The sequence below is a fragment of the Phymastichus coffea genome, unplaced genomic scaffold (assembly GCF_024137745.1).
Source record: "Phymastichus coffea isolate CEN01 unplaced genomic scaffold, Cenicafe_Pcof_1.1 PCOF00043, whole genome shotgun sequence".
Lineage (NCBI taxonomy): Eukaryota > Metazoa > Arthropoda > Insecta > Hymenoptera > Eulophidae > Phymastichus > Phymastichus coffea.
Window position 1 is genome coordinate 332,678 of NW_026706854.1, and position 21,122 is coordinate 353,799.

The following is a 21,122-nucleotide window of genomic DNA, read 5'->3' on the forward strand; positions in this document are numbered from 1 at the left end:
GGATCTCGTCTTTTGTCTTACTTATAAGGGTTTATTTGAGCCGCAGGGAATTGAAGCTTTAAGTCAAGAGTTTAATTCGGCTAAAATGATTCTTTCGTTTCTTTATTTTAAATAAAAATAACTCGTGTTTATGAGTTAAAAAAATTACATTCAAACATTTACTCAGGAAAATAAACGTTTAAAAGCTGTTCAACCCACACAATCGATATAGTGTCAAAAGTTTCGCATCGACGGCTTCAGATACGCAAAGCGACAGCTTTTGATGTCTAGACGAGTGACAGCAACGAGACAACATGACGAAGAGCTGCGGTGGAAGCCCACCATCGACGATACGCTAATCTGGCGGCGCGACATGATGCACTTCCGCACGAGCTTTGCTTCCGTTGTCTGTTTTTTTTTCAGTTCGTATTGATTAGACTTGCTTTTATAACAAAATATTTGATTACATCTTTCTAGTATACCTTTTTTAACTCTAAATGTGATTATATTGCAATTTTAACGAACCACCTTTTTAATATTTTTTTTATTTGAAACAGGGAAATAAGCTCTTTTCAATTAAGAATTAACCGATACCTAGTGGTTGACCATAACAAAGCCAGAAGAATGCAAATCCCTTGAATGAAAAAGAGGAATGAACTATTGTTGTCAAGTCTTTATTGACAGATGAATTGAGATGGGATTGAGTAAAATGTAGATAAGGAAAAAAACTTCATTACACCGAGTTGAGGAAAGCTTCAGTTAATGATTTCATTCAAGATTGACGTAATAGATAATTAAAAGATTGGTATTTTTATATACATAAAAAAAATCTTAGTGATAAAAGTAGTAAAATATATACCTGCACTTGTTGATTTATTTTATAATTGTCATGCACATCCGGTGGAAATACGAAAACGATCAAACTAGATAGAAACTTTGTATTCGTACGATAGATATTCGTAGCATGTCGTCTGTAACTGTGTGTAGTTTTCCTGTTGTCAAGGCAAACAAATTTTTCGTTTCAAGAATTGAAAACCTCAGTAAAATTGAGTTCTCGGCAAAGAGGAGAGAGAGAGAAAAAGTGAGAGCTTTTGCGTTTTCTTCAGTCGTCAAAGGAAAATCCATTAAGGTTCAAATTTCATTTGATCGCATGACTTATGCCATGACGACAGGAACTTTCATTTTCAGTTAGATGAATCGAATGCTTCTGTGGAGAGGTTTATGCTAGATTGGTATCAAAGAAGAAATTTTAGCTTTTTCATTGATTCCTTCTTGGAAATCCATTCATCCAGTTGACGCAAGGAGAACAATTTATCATATTGTTAACAGTGGAACTGTGCTGAATTGAATTCTTTGTCGGTGAAGGTCGAAAGCTCCAAGACTGACGTAAGAGTTAAAGGAAAAATATTCTAATGTTAAATTGTTAAACAGCAAGCACATAAAAAACAAAAAATGTTGTATTTATTACAATAGTACAGAAGTTTGAGCAAAAGTTAAAAATTACATTTTGGCTTATTACGAAATATTTTGCAAGCTTGATAAGATATAATATAATTGTCAAGTTTCTACGAATATTTGAATAGGATTTTTGACTGCATCTAATATAAATGTTAAAAAATGGAGCAAACAAGACTACCTTGTAAGTTTAACTGGATATTTTTGTAATAAATAACGACGAAAAATAAGTATTTCAACAGCGTAATGGCGAGCTGGACACGCGACTCCTTACTATTCTAGCTTGACAGCAGCGGCCTCGTTAGCGAATCAGTCGATTTGTAATCAGCAAGCTTTCTCTTCTCCGCTTCGAGTGCAAAATTCTTCTTTTGCGTTTGCTCGTTCAATCACGAAAATAAGAATGAAAATAATATAATAATATAACAAAAATGAAAATAATAATAATAATGTAACAGGAGCACGATAATCGATGTAATGGATGATTCAAGGATTGGGACCGTAAGTTTTGCGGTATGAAATAAAGAGAACGACATTGCAGTCAATCTTTTCTTTCAGTATACTTTTATCTTTCATTTCACTTGGCCCAGTGTCATAATACGACGTAGGCGGTTATAAAAATGTTTATTATTATGTATACTTTCCTTAAAATCATCATACTCGTTATTTTTGTTCATTACAGCACAGTGATCATTTTAATCATCGTTTCTATATTTCTGCATTACACAGTAGTTTTATTTTTGCGTAATTTTTTTAATAATATCTCTATAATGTAAGAGTGTGTCAGTTATCCAATAGTAAACATACAAAAAGCGGTATCAAGCTCGATCCTATGTCTTACACTCTTTCTCAATCTCTCGCACGCACTATTTGATACTCACTGTGACAAACTCAAAAGCGTAAAATCAATGATAAAAACTATTACAATTAGAAACTATATCACGAGATAAATAATAAGCCAACTAAGTTTACAGTTAAGTCGCTTGTTCATTGTTCTTTTCATCCATCGACGACACGCTCGCCCGCAACTACAAATGCCATTAATTTTATATCGTTCGCATATATCATCTGAGGAGGTGAACATGTAATTCCGCATGGATGAGACCAAAAAAAACCGTTGAAATTGTGAAGCGGCGAACCGACGTCGTGGAATAAAAGAAAGAAACGTGGATGCGAAGATTAAGAAACCTCTGTTCCGCGAAACCTCAATCGAAATCTTGACTTGAAACCGCACTAGCGCGTTGTCAACTTCCTTCTCTTCCCATCCAAGCCGCCGACAGGCGAATTTAACGATAAGCTATTAGCGACAAAATCGAATTGTCCTTTTGTCTCTCATTTGTTTCCTCACTAAAATGCGAATCGGAATAATTTTTTCAATCTTTCAATTTGTTCATTTCATTGCGCGGTGCTTATCGATAATTTGAGCCCGCCAGCAAAAGGTACAGCGTAGTATCTAATAACCCGAATTAGACTCTCGCCCATCAAGCCAACCAAACAGATAAAGTGCAATTACGATTACACGAGACGAACTGTCAAATTGTAAACATCAACTCTTAGCTACTAACGATAGGTATCATAGCGAATAGTAGGTAGTCGTAGTTTAATTATCATAGCGAATCGTTAGAATTAGCAGTTACAAGTAATTAGTATGTTTTGTATTTGTATGTTTATTTTTTTCTTCTTATGTCATTTTTGTCACCCCCCTCCCCGTTCTACACGCATATACACGTAGTTTTTTCTTTGTCGCTTCACGCTATCGTATATTTTGTTGAGTGCAAAAAAAATTATTTTTTCAATTGTTAGGCGTACACACACAAGTCTTATGGGCATGATCAATGCTTTCAAGCCTCTTCTCTCCACCCTCGTTTGTTCGCTGCCATTCGCTTATTTTTTATTCGCTCGATAGTTGATTATTTTCGAGCTCCAATGAGCTTTGTTACACTGGAACAATGGAGAACGGGAAAATTATCAGGTTTTCAACACACGGAATATCGGACTTTAGTGATGTGGTATATATGTCGGCTTCTCTTTAAGCGCACGAGCAACAAAACCATCCATTTAGATAATATTGCCAATGTTTCTGTGCACGCGAATATCGATCAATTTCCCATGTACGCGTTTTGCCTCATACGGAGTCTCGTCTCGCGATCAGAGCTTCAAAAGTTTCACACACATTTTTTTTTTTTCGATTTAACATTTTTCGTACAAAATATAATTTTTCACGTTGGTTACATAAAGACTTACGTGCCTAGATAAATATCATTTTTGTTTTTTCATCGAATTGACGATTCGTACGATGTTCGATTCTCAACCAGGATACTCGAATGATCAAGCAATTCTTGAATATTCGAGTATGGAACATCGCAGAAATCGGAAATTCTGAATTTACGCTTAACTTATGAATTATATCCGATCGCCAGACGAGTAGAGTCTCAAATTGACACGACAAAATTATTCAAATCCGCACAACGTATCGTTTTTTTTCTTTTAATTTAAGGTCTGATGGTTTTGCGATGCTGTGCTCGAATTCAGCCTGTGGTATTCAATCAGTCTATGAAAAATTGCTCAAAAATCTTTAAAAAATTGCTTGCCATAAATCCATTTTCGAAAAATGTTCATTATACGAGATTACGACTTTTCTTTTTTCGTCTTTGAAGTCTTATGTTTGGCAGTCTATTTTGTTACTTTCCGCGTTCGATCGCACGGATAAACGGCACGGTTGCATTTGAAAAAATTCATTTAGGCTTTGTTTCCTTTCCTACATCATGTACTTGCTTCTGTCGTTATTGTTTTCGCCACAGTATCGACTATCATAAAATTTATTGCATAACATGAAATGTTTTTTTTTTGGGAACGTTTAATTGATATAAGTTTTTTATTCTTTTTATCAAAGTGGGTTCTCGTTAATATAACTATTTCCGTTACGCGTAAATATTTATATATACATAGCTTAGTTCTCTAAAGCGTACATGCTTTGTTTTGTTTCGTTACTAGTTGCATACGAGTTATGCAAATTCGTGAGATTGCCAACTGCCTCGTCAAAAATTCGTAGAACTTGTCGCTAGAATCTGTTATTCAATTAACTTTTTTTTCATTTTGAACTTTTCCTTACTATCACGTACTCTGAATTAGTGCTATAACTTTACAATAGTTTATCAGTCGAAAATTGGCAGTAGAGAACGTATGTGAAGTTGCATGTCATGAATTTGCGACGAAAATTTCAAATGACGACTTTTGCATCAACAACTCACGAATTCATCAAAATGAGGTTTATCCCGAAAAAATCTTAGGCGCGAACCACCGTAGATATATAGATGTTTAATAATATACTTTTTTCAAAACCTTCCTTTTTTGTTTCTTTTTATATTCATATTGTAATGCGGTGCCATTCTTAATTTGAGATAATACCTTCGCCCTTTTACTATTATTACTAATTTTTGTTTAGGTATATATGCGCGTATAATATTTTCAATAATCTGTAAATTTCTTTTCATCTCACTTTATATTTCGTATAAAACAGTTTCACATTAATAATAGTAATAAATCGTAATAATCATAATAATTATAATCATAATAATGATAATAATGACAATAATTCTTACACGAGAAGAAAACATCGTTAAATAGTTATTCATTGTATCTCATATTACACTACTCTATCTCCTGTCTCTCTGTATCTCACCTTTTCGCTCACTTCTTTCCAATAATATTAGCAACTTCTCAGCACATTTATCCTCCATCGTCTTTGTCGTCACTACATTTATTTATCTTTTTTTCGCGATATAGTATCTTTTTTCCTTCATTTTTTCTTCTTTTTTTTCCATTATTTTATCTTAAAATTTGTACTCTTAAGGGGGAGGTAATGGAAGACACTCGGCCACCTCGTGCGTATACCCGTTTGGAAACCTCGGCGCTCTCCCGTTTTTTTCTCATTCTTTATTTGGCGTTCGGTAGACAAATGGAGATACGAAAAGCAGACAAATTGCTCGTTGATATAAAAATTGTAATAATGAGGTAGCACGACCTAGCCGAACGCGAGGTTTCGAAACGACATCGCCTCCAAAAAAGGTCCACCGATGCCTCGATCAAAATGCACGCCCTCCAAGAGGTTTGCGTTTGCTTAGAGTACTCGAGACGTCTGCCAATTAAATTAAGGTACCTTGTTATTCGTATCCTTGCGATCGACCGTGCTTCTTCGTGTTTTTTTTTTCTTTTTCTTTGCGAAAGAGAAGGGAAAAAAACCTGAGCAAACGAATCCTCCTCGGGGGGCTTGCATTTTTTGTGAAGAAACGACTCGATACATTTTTCTATATAATATGCTACAGATATTTTGTGTTATCGAAGCAGCGCGAACTACTTATTGTAAAGCGGCAGCAGCGGGGTGGGTGTGGGACTGATCAAGGGAGGGACAATCAATCGACAAAGTGGAGAAAAAAGCGCGTACCAAGCCCTTATTTTCGTGTCTCTCTCTCTCTCTTACCATGCGCACAACACGTATATGACATCTTATACTTATGCATTCCATGGCGAACCGCTCTTGTAAAAATGACTGCTGATTAGTAAAGACACTCATTATAAATATAAATACGTTACGTGAATAAGGAGCATTTTAAGGAGTTTATTATTATTACTTGTTTATTTTTTAATTTTATTCGCTCGACGACTAATAAAAATTGTCGATGCGAAATATTTATTTTTTCAATTATCGAACGATCAGTCTACTTGTGAATTTCTGTTTATTTTTTTCCTTTTTAAACTAACAATCGATTTACCGATTCGATCAAATCGACGTCTTTTTGTCTCTCAACGAGATTTGCGCGATCGTCGTTTTTTTCTTTTTAATTAATTATTGCAATTGCATTATTTTGGTGAAAAGTTATCAGTTGCGCGCACACGGGAATACAACGAGGCGTAAAAATTGTCAATAGCCTATCCAACTATTTTTACGTTACGAGCTAAGATATAAAAAACGTGTTTCTTCCTATATCGATAATCATTATACGGTTATAAAAGACGTACATCGAGATTGATTTTTTTTTTCGTTTTTATGAAAAAAGGAAAAAACGCGTACTTGTATACATGTTACATATGTATGTATATATGGGATCCGCGCAGTCTACGACTCTCCGCGCGGAAAAAACGCCCTCAGCACCTGATAGGAGGCGGAGAAGCGCTCTATTTGTCGATATATACTCCGATTAAAATGCAAATTCGTTATCGTTGCCGCGAAGAAGGAGGGTGGTGTGAGTGGATTACAAGGGAGGATGTCAAGGATTTGGGCATCTTGCGAGATGCCGATTGCTTTGTCAATGAAAAAAAAATCGAGGCCCTCGTACACGAGACGCGCGCGAGCGCTCGCTCTCCTTATAAATGTAAACGTATCGCTTTCGAATACCACGTAGCCAATCAAGGATTGTTCACACAGACGCTGCACACACATGCACAGACGAACGCACTCGCACCTGTACTCACTCGACTTACGCATACTAACCGATCGCTCGGCAACTTCCTGTCTTACTATGCCTGGTTGGTCCTCTCTTTTATGTTTTTTTTTTGTCGCGCCTTTGGTCCGCACTACCAGCATTGTGTGTTTGTTAATGTGGATCGCTTGCCATTTATACGTGCCTGCCGTCCGATCGGTTTGCTCTCCAAAACAAATCAAAAGCCCTTATCTTTCTACTTCTAATAGCCTTTATTTAAATAGGTCCTTATCAACGCGCCTCTTCTTCCGACGCCAACACGTGCCTATATCAACTGGGATTACTACGCCTACGCGAGAAATGCAGCTACATACGTACGTGTGCCTGTAGGATAATGGATAACAACATTGCGACTTAACGGTACTCTCTCAGTGCGAGTCAAGTTTTAGTTGCCGCTCTGCTACTCGAGCTTTTCTTTTTCTTTTACCCCTTGTCCGAGATCAAATTTTTTTTTTCTCATTCGAATTCAACGTCCAATTTTGTTGCTTCCAATCGAGTCTTTTATCTTTAAATACTAGACTAGGATTAATTCTTTTTTTTTTTTAGAAAACACGACACCAATCGATAAAAAAATAGGGTAGAAAATTATACGATTTTTTTATTCTTTTCGCGAACCTTACCAAATAGTTGTTTTTTCAAGTCCCCCCCCCCCCCCCCATGTTAATACATTGATGCTTCCCACGCGTTTTTATCTTGCTTATGAAAACACAGCCGAATTGACATGCCCCTACGGACAAATCGAATTCATCACTAACTAATTAAAGCTACTATACGAATGTTCGTTCTTCTACGAATCGAAAAAGAGTATTTTTAAAAATGAATTTATAGTCCGCGTTACTTGACTTCAAAGCTCTGCGCTTGAGGATTGTATCTCGAGTATTATCTTACCGATTGAACGCTCACTGTCGCATGCAAATATAGGATATAAAACACGATACAACTAGACAAGCACAATGATAATAGGAAAAAGGAAAGGGGAAGGGGTCGAGAAGAGACGTGGGCGCGACCTTTCACTCTTACGATTTATATAATAAACACCAACATCGAGAAACGAAAAACGAATATATAGACAGACAGCGACGGACACACACATATGTACTGCGTTTATACGATTAGCGCGAGAAACATCGATAGCGGTACATGCATTCAAGACACGCACACGTTTGCATTATATGTATATACTTGTATAGTTGGAAAGAGAACGAAAATAGGAGTCCCGCGTTACACGTATGTATGTTACATGATTGGCGTTACGGTCGAGCTATTTAGTTTCTCGATCTTTTAACTCTCTCACCGAAATAACGTTTTGCGATATACAGATTATCTTTATAATTGGGGCTTACCATTACGCCGTGTTTTTTTAAATATCGAGAATATATATTATATCGTTCAGGCCGGCAACTACTAAATGCATATACAGCTCTTTTTAGATCCGACGTACGTGATAAGTTCTTTCGATGAAAGGTATAAATATTCTAATAGCGTGATTTATCTTGCGAACTATAACGTATGTAAAGCGGGCGAAGCTTGTTTGCTTTTTTACAGTCACACGCGAATTTATAGCTTGCTCGTCCTGGATCTGACTCCTTTCATTCGTTCGCGGTTTCCCTGCGGCTGTACGGCTCGACCTGCGGGGCGAAACAACTTGAGAAGACTAGCACGCTCGACCTGCTTTTCCCATTAGTACTTTGTCACACGCAGACCAAGTTCAATTTAGAAAGGATCAAGTTCTTTTCTCATTCTTCTTCGAGCGCTCTTCATCAAAAATCATTACAGTCAGCTCATCCATTCGTTTCACGGTGAAAGCTGTGCTTCTTTCAAATCATAATAACCAATCCAGCGAATAAATCTCGGCTGGCAGTTCGGTTCAAGTTGCCGATCGCTCTGCAAATTAAGCGTGACAAGGTACTTGTTTCAGCTCGGTCGACTTCATTAAAAGACAATATTATCCCTGAAACGGAGCTACTCGCGGAAGCGCGAGTCAATCGCGAATATTGCATTATAACATATCTCCCTTTATTCCTATTTTTTATGTACATTTGTACCTTATAGCCAACGCATTTTGATAAAACAAAATTACTATAATCAGTCGAGCTCCCAGGTCAAAAACTTCCTGGCACAAGCGAAACAAAACTGTCTGACTGTAAAAAAACAAATAAAACTTACTTATAAAGAAAAAATAAGGTAAGAAAATAAGAAACAAAACACAAAGAAATAATTGATTTAAAGTTTGTCACTTTATTAAAATTGCAGTTAAATATTATTACGAGTAACTATAAAAGAAAAGGTTGGGTATAAAGATGTGCGATAGCATTTTTTTGTTTTTGCATTATTTTTTTCTATCATTTTCTTGCGTGAAAAACAGAATTAAAGTTACGAGCGTGGCAAAAATCAAAAATATAAAACAAGAAAAAATAGATGAAGAAGGCAAATCGACAGCAACGGTTAATGTAAGGATAATATTCACTAAAAGTACGAACGCTACGCAGATACTAAATTAAGAAAAAAAAAAAGAATCGTGAAGAATGAAATAAAAAAAAAATTGTTGAAAATCCAGACAGCAGGGAGCAAAGTGAAAAACAAGAAAAAGAGAAATTAAACTCTCTTGTCCCTTTGCCATAGGCCCCCTGTCTATCTACGGATATATGTACATCATCACCGTCAGTCAAGCCAGTCTTCGCATAAAAATAAAATAATGACTTCATTGCCGACTGGGAACTCGACTCCTTCGACCGCAGTGTGAAAGACAGCCGGTGTACGCGCGCGCTGCGCGTATGTGTGTGTGCTGATAAATTGTATGCATGTGTATTATTTTTCAGTGCGCACTCGCCACCTCGAAGCGCTTTGCACAAGAAGTCGGCATCGGTGAAACTTGAGTTTACACACGCGCAGGATTCACCGACGTCGCGTCCTTGGCATTACAGTGCGCAGGTAAGGCGTAAAGTTGGTGTTGCTCTGGCCGATCGACTGATTCGAGAAAGAAAAGAAAAAAGCAAATAATAATTTATATAAAGTAAAAACATAACGAAAAGAGATATCGCTCTCCAGTAGCGCACAAAATTTTGCTAAAAAACCACGTCATGTAACAACGGTCAATGTACATACGTATCGTACAAACGCGCCACACTCGGGGGATGCAGAGCCGCGCGTAGGTGGAAAATTTGTTCATTTCCTTTGCTTTTTTCAACCTAATAATATTTTGCCTACTTAATTGCGAAAAAACAGCGGAGGATTTATATTATGACTCGCCTCTACATTATTTATCGTTACTATTTTGTTTTTATGTCCTTTCCACATTTCCTCGTAAGTCCTTTATTAAATTATCTATGTAATCTTTCGTCTCGTCATTATTTTTTGTGTCCGTTTAGCTGTCCGTTAACCCTCCGTAACTGGATAGAAATACGATAACGGGGATAAGTAAAACAGGCAATTTGACTAAGAAACAACGAAAAACCAGTGTGTCTATTAAAAATCGATAACCTATACGAAATATAATATATGCGGACAGAGAAGTATTTTATCGACTCACTCTCTGCGCATTCACACACTCGACGAACAACTCTGTATATCATTATAATCATCATCATCATCATCATCATCATCATCATCATCATCGTAATGTAAAAAAAAAAGAAAAAGAAAGATTTAACTGGACGTCGCGTCGACGCGCGCATCAAGAGGGGAAGTCTCTCACGCCGCGATCACATTGAACATATCACCGTCTGCTCGTATACCTGGGCTCGCTATAATAGGCGCTTGGAAAAGTCAACAAACGATAAGCGAGACTGGTTGCAATGCGCGCCGCATCGCACGCACGCGCGCGCCTATCCTAACGTAACGTCCAATGTATTCTCAGAGAACATGCACGCATATACATAAAAACGCTTCTTTCGCTCGATCGCTAATCGTACGCGCCACGTCGCGGCCGTCAGAAAAAGTTAGAGAGATATCAGAAGAGAGAGGCTTGCGCGCGCTTCGCTCTTTAACTTTGCCTCTCCCTTCTTGTCTCGCCAAATGTGTTTTTACCTATAGTTGTCTACCACAGCTGAAAAAACCTTAACGCCTATCGATATACAATTCTATATATGCTTCTAAATTACACATTGACAATAATAGAAACGGTCTTTTTTAACTGAGTGTCAGGTTGGCCGAGTACTCGCACGGCTGAGCACGTCACTAGTTTTACAATATAATATTTGATATAATATGTATAGATATATTTTTTTTATTTATCTTAAAGAAACTAAAAAATTTTGAATTAAATGAACTTGTCTATTATATTATTATATATATTTTTATATATATGACACGGATGTAGCCTTTGTCTTGTTTATCGCTCCGATATACCGACAGTCCAATTTGCCAAACGTTCAACGTCGTGCTATGTCAGATTCTTTTAACTTATTTAGTTTTTGGAGAGCTGGCAATGCCGAAATGTTTCTTTGTATTTCTCTGCCTTTCAATTTTTCTGTCTGCCATCAAGGTATTTTACTATTGAGCTTTCCCTCCGTATCCGTAAGTTTTCAATGATAAAAAGAACCATTCTATTCTAAACTATATCCATATAGTTCAACCACGAAAAACTCTTATCCACAATCCTTATCCAACCTCCGCATCTCTAGAATATATTCGAAAGATCAAGCTGCACGGCATACATATATATATATATATATACATATATATATATATATATATCTTTGTTTTCTGTGAGCCTCCGCGCGCGATCTGATCGTAAAGCATCGCAGCGCGAAAAGTTGGGCGAGCAATCGGTAAGGACGACCATCGAGTTTCTCACGACGGCAGAAAACAACTCTTTCGATTGTCGGACCAATTTCCATTTCACGAAAAGGCATGAAAGTCACAACTGCACGTCCGCGATGAGACATACGTACCGATCACTCGCCGCCTCGTCTTGTTTTCTTCATGCATAGCCATATAAATCTCTCGAAAAAACATCAATACAAAATTTCTATATAATAGTCCTATCCCGCCTACGTGGCGCACGCAGACGAGACTTTCGTAAAAAACCATTACACAATAAATTTTTATTCGTTGGAATTAAAAAAGTGGTTATAACCTATCTACTTATGCAAGAAAAAACCTTATTACAGCACATCGATCGAAACACTTCGTATTTTTTCGTATTTTTTTTATGTTTTTAAATACACTTGAAATAGAAAATCGGAGACTTACCGTTACTTCTCTTATATACTTTAAGACATAAAAAAGAAGGAAACTCGAGCTGGATTCGACCCTATATACCAGATATATCGAGTCGCGCTCGCGCAAAAACCTTAACACACTTATACGTCTCTTATATACGCTTAGATCCTTAAAATTGCTTTCATTCTTAACTTAACTGTTCTCTTTTCTCTCGCCCTCCCCATCGACATAAACCCATTAACGCGACTTATTTCTTTCTTCATTTCCTTGCCTTCTTTCTCCCTATCTCTTACTCACTTAGCCCGTTTTCTAGATCAAAGTATCGTTTTATATAGCTTTACCCTTCCGCCTGATCAAACTCGAGAGTGCTCATTGCAGTTTGCTTCACTTCGCTTTCATTCTGACCGGAGTCCCTGTTCTTTCACCAACACTTGTAACACCGCTGCTTTGTCTTTCTTGTCATTTGCTGTATTTATTTACTAATTGGTATCCACGTGAAAATCTCTTCGACTGTAGTGATCTTCCGTGGTGTATTCGTTTGGAGCGGAAATAAAGAACATTACCGTGGTGTATTTTCAAAAAAAACGAAGCCACAACTTTTCCTTCCAACGAATTTCCGAGGCGGAAAAATCGGCCTGGAGGAAAATTTGCGGAAGATCGCGCGTTTGGCACTCTGAGAATATGAACAGCTCTCGCAAACTGCGCACTCTCTAAAGTTCGTCATTGAAATGCACTGTAGAGCAATTGAAAAAAGGCTCGCTTCCTCGCGTGTCTGCGCTCGCGGAGAAAAAAAGGCGATATTGTTTTTTGTCTGTTAAACAAACCCTCGGCAGAGACGTTCGCAGCACGCACCGTGTGTGTATGTTTATACACGATACACTCGCACTCACAGAAAGGTAAAAGCGAATATAGCGAAGTAACATAAGAAGGTACTCGACACGAACCACGACGATCGAGTGGTGGTGTGGTCTTGGTGCTAGTGGGACGGTCGCTATTGGTTGGACAGCAACGACCAGCATCGCCAACAGAGATATTAATGGTTTTCTTTTATTTGCTTTTTTTGTTTTTTTCATTTTTTTGTTCCTTTACTTCTAGATTCTTACTTTTTTTCTTTCATCTTCTCTTTTTAAAATTTGCTTGCCTCAGGTATTTTTGCTTTATCCACGCCCCAGCGCTATGACTCGCGTTCGACTCCTCTCTTTCTACCTGCTCGAGTTTCACAGCGCGTCTTTTGTACTTTCTCGTGCGCGCATAGCTCTCCATTTTGTATTTTGGTTTACTTCTTCGAAGGGGGGATTATATTCGCGTGAAACGCTCACCAGAGTGAAAAGGAAGAGTCGAGCGCGATCGGGACGGATAATCAAAATGAAATGGCAAAAATCGTCAACGTGTGTGTATGAAAACTTAGTTCAATCGCACGCGGGTTTGCAGATCCTTAAACAAAACAACATGGCCGCCTAAACGTATAAACTAATAAAATGTAAAAAAAACAACGTTCATCGATTATCTAAGTAACAAACAATAGTACTCTTCATTAGTTTTTTCTTCATCCTAAAAACTTCAAGGTAGATTTGCTTTTTCTTCTTTCGTTTCTTTCTTCGTCACTCGCATTACACTCACACGCAACGCATGCACACGTTTGCCAGGTACGCGGCATACGACCTTACGCAGCTCCTCGCCTCGAAGAATCAAATCAAATGAAAGATACGTAGAAAATCAGACTAATTGAAAGAAAAAAAAACAATTAATTTTTTTTCCTTCTTCTTCGCCAAAGAGGCAATTCCGCATTCTAATCGAATATTACATGTACATCGTTTCGATTTTCATTTCTTTCCACGAGTTATATAAGAGAAGAAAAGAAATCCAAAGCATACATAACATAACAATAATGTTGTGGTATATAGTAGCGCGTCGTCAACTAAACGTCTAATTAAATTGGCTATCTAGAGTTCGGCGAGAAAAAAATCAGAAGAAACGAGAGCTTTTTTGCTTTTTGAATAACAATTTTCAATACTTAGCGAGGAGCTTGAACAATTCACTCTCATTCTCATTCGCATCTTTTTCTTTCTCTCTCTCACTCTCCTCTCTCTCTCTCTCTCACACACACACACACACACACGCGCGCGCGCGCACACACACACTCTCTCGTTCTCTTCACAGAAGGGCCGTCGTGAAAACTTCGCGTTCTTAGCGTAGACTCGCACGGAGTAGAACCATCAAGGGGCTGGAAGAAAAGTTCGCTGGTGTGGCCGCCGCCGAAGTGGTGACAGTGCTACTATTGCTGCTGCTACTGTTGCTGCTGCTGCTGTTGCCATTGGCAATAGCAGTCAACTTGCCTAGTTGTTAGGGCCAAGGACTGTAGAGCTGGAAGTGTTCGCGAGTAAAGCAGGAGGATAGTGGCTTGACGAAATGTGCGTCCACCGCTCGACAGTGTGGACACGCGAACACCCGGCTGTAGTCCGAGTAGAAGTTCAGCCGCTGGTGCGGATAGATCAGTGGCTTGTGGCAGCTGTTGCACTGTTGACATTGCAAGCAAACAAAAAAACCATGCCAATTGACTCTCGTTTGATCTCGTTTATTGTTATTATTATTATTTATTGTTTTTATATATTTACACATCGATAATTTTTCTTTGTAAAACCCTCTTTATCATCGGCACGACTCGCCGAGTATGATCGCACGTATTTTATATCATGATGAACTCTCAATTCCAGCGTGAAAACACAAGAATTACAAGAAAATAAGCTTATTTGCTATGGATAAGCGCCGAGAATGCACGAATTTAAAGCACCCCCGGGAAAATAAATAAACTACGCCGAGAGCGAATCGTTTTGCGCGCTGCACATCAATCACTCTAGAGACAACAGCAACGAAAACAGAAGAGTGTACGCAGCAAACGACGAAACACATGCAAATATGTATGAAGATACTCACGGTGAGACGCTCGGCGCAGCAGGGCATAGCGGCGAAGATATCGTAGCTGTACATGGTGCCAAGTACGAGACTCGAGCCGTCCCAGAGCTGAGTGCAGGAGCGGCAGCGCACCGGGGCACCAATCCCATTATTACCACTACCCTCCAGGCAACACATGCAAACGGCCGACAAGAACTGCGTGCGGCCCTCCACTTTTACCTGCCAGTAGACAGACAAACACGAGTACGTTTATCCTTCCGCGTGCACGTTTATTATTTGTTTACTTGTTTCTTTTTAGTGGTAACTGAAAATTCACCTCGGCGCAAGCAGTCGAGTGTTGCCTAGGCGAGAGGAAGAACGTGCCATCGACGAGGGGATATCGGTCGAAGACTAGCATTGTGGCACGGCAGAGGACGCACGAAACCCTTGACCAATGAAGTGCCGCCAGGGTCGACAGGATGAAGCATCTGGTGTCGTCGTTGCCGTGATTGCCCTCGTCCTCCATCTGCAACGAACCGGGCAAAATACCCAAAACGTTTACTCTCCGCCGATAAACGCACACGTGCCGCAATATCGCGTTGCGCTCTACCGTCCATGTGGAGGTGCCGCACTGTCGCGCAAACAACGACTTGTACTTTTCGGACGATCGCTCGTGACGATAAGTGGCGCGTTGTGCGACACTCGAGCTATGCATTTGCCCATTGGAATTTGTCCGTATAGCTAATAACGCCTCGTCCGTCGTATATGCGATTCTCTACTTGCATAATATAGCCATGGGCGCGTGTACAAGACTGGATGTCAACAAAAGCGACACCGACGCACATAACGGCTTGTGCTCGTTAATACGTCGAGCGAGAGAGAATATCATCGTTGGACGTTTACAACTCTCATAAATATAGTCAGCCGCCTACGCTTTCACCTGCCAATTTAATATCGCGCCACTGTAGCGTTTCAGTGTGCGCATACGCGCTGCATTTTTTTACGACGACGAAAAAAAGCGCGCGAGAGAGAGAGAGAGAGAGAGAAAAATATTATACGAGCCGAAATTAAACAGCTCGAGGCTGCAATAAGAGCGGAAGAGTCCGTGGGGGAGCCAGACAAAGGAACGGAAGGAAAGCGCGAAAAACGTAGAGGCGACTACGACGACGGTGACGACGACGCTGAGTTTTTGTTACGCAGCTGCCGCTGGCTTTGCATGCGAAATCTGACGCGCCCGGACCCCCGGGTAAACAGCCGGCGCGTGCTCGGTGAGCTTAAACTCGCTGCCAAAAGGGTTTTCCCTTTTTTTTTTTTATTTCTTTGGCTTCGAAGGGAAATTGACTCGGCAGTGTTGGTCGTTATCGTTGATCAACTGATTGGATTCGAGAACGGAATATGGTGAAAATTGGCTATCGACTTTCAAGATTTACGACGACATATCCGTGTACTATCGGTGAAAGTCGCAAAGCGACAGAATAATTTTTTCCTGCGTGGGCTCTTTTGAAATACGTTTTTCCTCGCATTATGAAGAAAACCAGGAAAAGCCAACTTTTATGAAAAATTATGAAACGCACAAGAGGCCCCGAGGATACGAGCAATAGCCGTAACTTTTAAACTTTCCTCTTATTCATTTCATCATGCGGATATAGGAAAGGTCACTCATCTCACGTTCAAATCATAATGGCGTATAAATTTTGCGAATACTCAGACTAGTATTATTTATATATTGTAAGCGATGAAGCGGCTAGGATGTTTGGAATTCCATAATTCTTATATGAAAATAGAAAGAAAAACGAAACATAAAGAGCGCAGGTAAAATTTTTCCGATAGGCAGATATATATAGAGTAAGGCAGATAGGTTAGCGCATATGGTACAGCTGCCGAATCAAATTCCATTGAACGATCGAGCGAGGCTTTACGACGCTGCTGCTACCTCGGGAATGGGAAAAAGGGTCGAGCGCGTCGTAAACTGGAAGATGCGGTTTGCTGCTAGAGGGGAGAGAGAAGAAGCATAAAAGTGCAACAAATTCGTCCTGCGGAACGATCGACAATGATTGTATATAGGGAAAAGAAGAGAAAAAAAAGAAAGTTTTCTGAATCGCTCAAGACCGCGATACTACTGACTTTATAGCCTCACGGCCAAGTGAGCGCAAACTTCCAAGTTGCGTCTCACTGTAATGCACTATTTTCCATTGGAAATCTATAAGCTCGCTTACTGCCGGTGGAACGACTGATCGTTCAGAGAATATAGATGCCAAGTTATTGATAAACCGTAGTCGTCACTTTTTCGACTTATTTTGCAAGGATGAAAGCGAAAGTAAGTTTTTGTTTTTATCTCGGAAGACCAATTATTGGGATTCGAAGCTTGGGACGCGTACTATTTAAAGAAGTACAGCGTACCGCAAAGATTTTCGGTCTTAGCGAATGTGCAAGGTAAAATGTTGAAGATGCTCAAGTGCGTGTGTACCACTTCAAATTGAGCGTATAAACGGGTTTAATTCAATTTCACACATTAAGCTGAACGCCCAGAAGTGGAATGAATTTCGTCACAGCGAAATTGGCGCGTTTAAAAATGATCAAACCGATTTCCATCTAATTTTGAAGCTAAAACTAGCTGAATTTGCGCTAATAGGGCCATTTACGATATTAAAATTAAAAATGCCGAGCAAAGGGAAGAAAAGGTATCCCAAGCCAACTGCCAACTCCGGTATCTGGAAGGGAGCTAGGAGGAAAAAGCGAAAAAGGGTGTCCCGATTAGAAGACGCTCGGCTGATCGCTGCGAAGGGACGAGGAAGAAAGAAGCTCTTATCTGCCTCTCAGTCTCTCAAAGTGAAAAGGCTTTTATCCGTAGTCGGATTTTCGGATTGCTGCGCTAGAGATTGTTTCTTCCTCGAGCCCACCACGGTCAGTTGATTAAAGCCTCCATCCCTCTTAGCAGCAGTAATAACAAAAGTTAAGCAAAAAAAGAAACGTCTTGTGCGTGTTTGCTCGCGAGGCTCATTACCTACTGTTCGCCGAGGCAGCTTTTAATTTCGACGCCGCTCTCCCGCTTTGTGTGTGTACCCTCGGTCTGAGATTAGCCTGGACCGTCGTCGTCGCTGTTATTTACTCGTTGCGCGCAGAGTTACGTTTTTGTCACAAAGGCCTGAATTTCAAGTCGCGTTATAAATCACGCGCCAGGACAGAAAGGAAGAAAAAGACGCTAATGGCACTCTGAGAGGGGTGCTGTAAGGTGCGAGCTAAAACCTCATCGAACGCGTATCCGCGTTTGCGCTATAACTTGCCCCCCTTTTACGAATGCGACGACGCGCATCCCTTGGATTTCCTTCCCCTTTCGGTAGGCTTCTTCTTTGTTCGCGAACCTTCTCTCTCTCTCTCTCTCTCTCTCTCTCTCTCTCTCTCTCTCTCTCTCTCTCTCTCTCTCTCTTTGTACCGTGCCTCGACGCGTTGGAAATCTTATCGCGACTGATTTGTCGATACATTTTTTATGAGAAAGCTCTTTCGACAAAGCTGGCAGTGCACGGTCGCGATTGGTTTTTGTGACATACGAATTAGGAAACATTTCAACGTACCTTTCAAATAAAAATTAATTTTTATTTCCGCAAAGACTTTTTATTCAATTAGAAAATATCAATACTTGAGATTTACCTTCGTTTCCTTTTCAGCTCTGCGCCGATATCCCATTAAAACAAAATAAGCTAATTTATCGACATCGGTCTAGACAGTCGTTAATCTTATTAAAAAAAAACATTAAAAGTTTAGCGAAGGGCATGACATCTCTATTTCAATGTCGGATCCGTCGAAATCGCAGGCCGTTAGTACGACAAACGCCAGTCTCGAAGGCAACTACACTGTTGCTCCTCGAGGGAGAAGAAGAAAACGTCTTGGGCAGCAGCAAGCTTTCAAGGAAATTGTGAAAACGCCACAAGCAATCGCCCTAATTGCTCCGATCGTCTGCACTTGCCAGATATCAAGATCTCTCTTGCTCTCTTAAAAAAGCACAGCAACATGCACGCTACGACTACGATTTATACACGACACGCCGTAAATCTGCATTTTCTCATTTCCGACGAGTAGGGGGAGAGCGTGACTAACGAGCGACTCATTAATGTCCATGAAGGGCTGTAGAAAAAAGAAATCGCGCTGGAAAAAAAAAATAATCCCTGAGATTTCATTAAATTTCTCTCTAGGCGAAAATTATGAGTAATAAGCGAGGATTGGTCGCGTGCGCACGACGGGTAGTCAATAAATATGGGCTTTTAATCGAGCGCCGTTTAAGATTTCCATCGGATGCGTGCGCTTCAATTATATTACCATCGTGAGTCACGCACTTTCATGAACAACCTTTGTTATAGATCTACTTTTTTCTTTCTTCGCTCATTGACACATACTAAACTTTAATTTATTTTTTGTTTCTTCTCGAATAGAAATGGACAATGTAATCATCCGCTTCTTCGTATAATACAAATAATTTGCGACCAGAGATTGTAATCACCAGACTCAAATTCGACGACTGATTATAATAGGGCAAAGGAATCAAATCCAATCCGACCGTTCTTATTCCGAATATTAAAGAAGATTGCGACTTTCTATTCGTTATTTGCCATTCTCCCCGACGTTTTCTTTTTCTTTCAGTTGTGGCGGAAAAGGAGCGTTAATTACGAAGAAATTAATTTCTGCAAGCAGCAGAGACATCGCACAATGGAGCAAGCGGTCGGCCAGCCCACCTGTCTCGAACAATCGAAAACTTTTGCATAACCTGGGCGAACGACAGGAGAAAAAAAGTGTCGCGTCCATTGAATTTCAAAGCATACGCAGCGCTCCGCGCTCATTGTAAACGCGCGAAAGAAGCCACTCGAGCGCGTAACAAGCATGTCTCAAACAATCCTTTCTCATTTCTTTTTTTTTTCGAAATTATGCAATTTTTTTGTTCGCGTAATTTCTAAATGAAGGGGTCGTACGAATAAATAACCTTCGCTTAACGCGTAAGTTCTTCGGTAATACGCACCTTCGAACAGACAGAATTAATCGATTTAGACTCGTAAGCCTATCAGAAACAAAGAGGAAAACGCGATTAGAACGCGATGAATCAGCTCGCGCACGATAACACTGTCGAGCGAGCAGGAGCACAGCGTTGGAACGTGTAAAAAAAAATAACGCCGAAGGAGTGGCACAGTTGGTCCTTGAAATGATATTTTTACTCGCGGTCTGCGGCTTCTCTCCGTCATTCGCAAAAGAAAAAAAAAACGAAAAAAAACCTCGCGTCTCCCTATCGCACAGCCTCGCGTCGAATAATGATCTCTGTTACTCACAAGTTGAATAATCTCCGACTGATATTATGCAACGAAAAGTCTCGAAGCCAAGTTGGAGTCAAGCCAAAAGCTGCTTTTAGCGTAGGTAAACAAAAACACCGAGAGAGGGAGAGAGAGAGAGAGAGCGAATAGACGCATAGTCGCGAGGCAGATCGCAATCCGCGCGACTCCGGGAATTTAATCGGCGGACACGGCGGGAGAAGCCGATGACCGTCCGATATGCGTTATTGGTATTCCAGTCATAGCGCGCGCACGTACGTTCACGTATATATCGCTATTGTTGGCGTGCTCGCCGCAGCAGACCGAGCGTATTTCTTCGCGTCGCAGCAGCCGTTAAATTGGAAAAATAATTAATGGCTTAGACTGACTCCGCGGCGCGGTCCTGCAACGTGGTTTTATCGCACGCTACTTGTAACGTTTTTTTTTTGTTCTTTGGCAGTTATTAGTCCGATACAACGCTACCGCGTTGCGCAACGAAAAATACCTTTTCGCAGTCGTAGCTCTCGGTCGATCATTTGAAATTGCAGTGGAGATAGCCGAGTATAGTCAGCCGCGCATCTTAGCGTCGCGGAAGATATTTAGCGAGGCGGACGCGCAGGTTGGCGACTCGTAAAGCCCGGCAGCACCAGTGTCGCCTCGTCGTCGCACACGCAATTGGCCCAAGCGAGTTATCGTCGTCGCCTCTAGCAGCGCCTCTGCGCCGCCTTCGCGTCTTTAACTTTAACGATTGTCTGGCTCTTCCCCCCCCCCCCCCGTTTCTCTCTCTTTCGCGCGTATACAAACTCAACCGTTCAAAAGTTAGCCTGCGCGATCGCAGATCTCTCTCACGTGACGGTAAATTAAC

The 21,122-nt window shown here is 40.2% G+C and overlaps 1 protein-coding gene across 1 annotated transcript in view; it reads right to left on the reverse strand.

Moving 5' to 3' along the window:
• Nucleotides 1–1,991: 1,991 nt before the first annotated feature.
• Nucleotides 1,992–21,122, reverse strand: part of LOC131664220 (headcase protein) — a 46,827-nt gene continuing 27,696 nt past the window's right edge. Inside the window, exons 3-5 of the mRNA XM_058935141.1 lie at nt 15,304–15,492; nt 15,009–15,206; nt 1,992–14,591 (exon numbers count right to left, since the gene is read on the reverse strand). Coding sequence (XP_058791124.1) covers nt 14,418–14,591; nt 15,009–15,206; nt 15,304–15,492 — 561 coding nt within the window. The 3' untranslated portion in view covers nt 1,992–14,417. The remainder of the gene's footprint in view (nt 14,592–15,008; nt 15,207–15,303; nt 15,493–21,122) is intronic.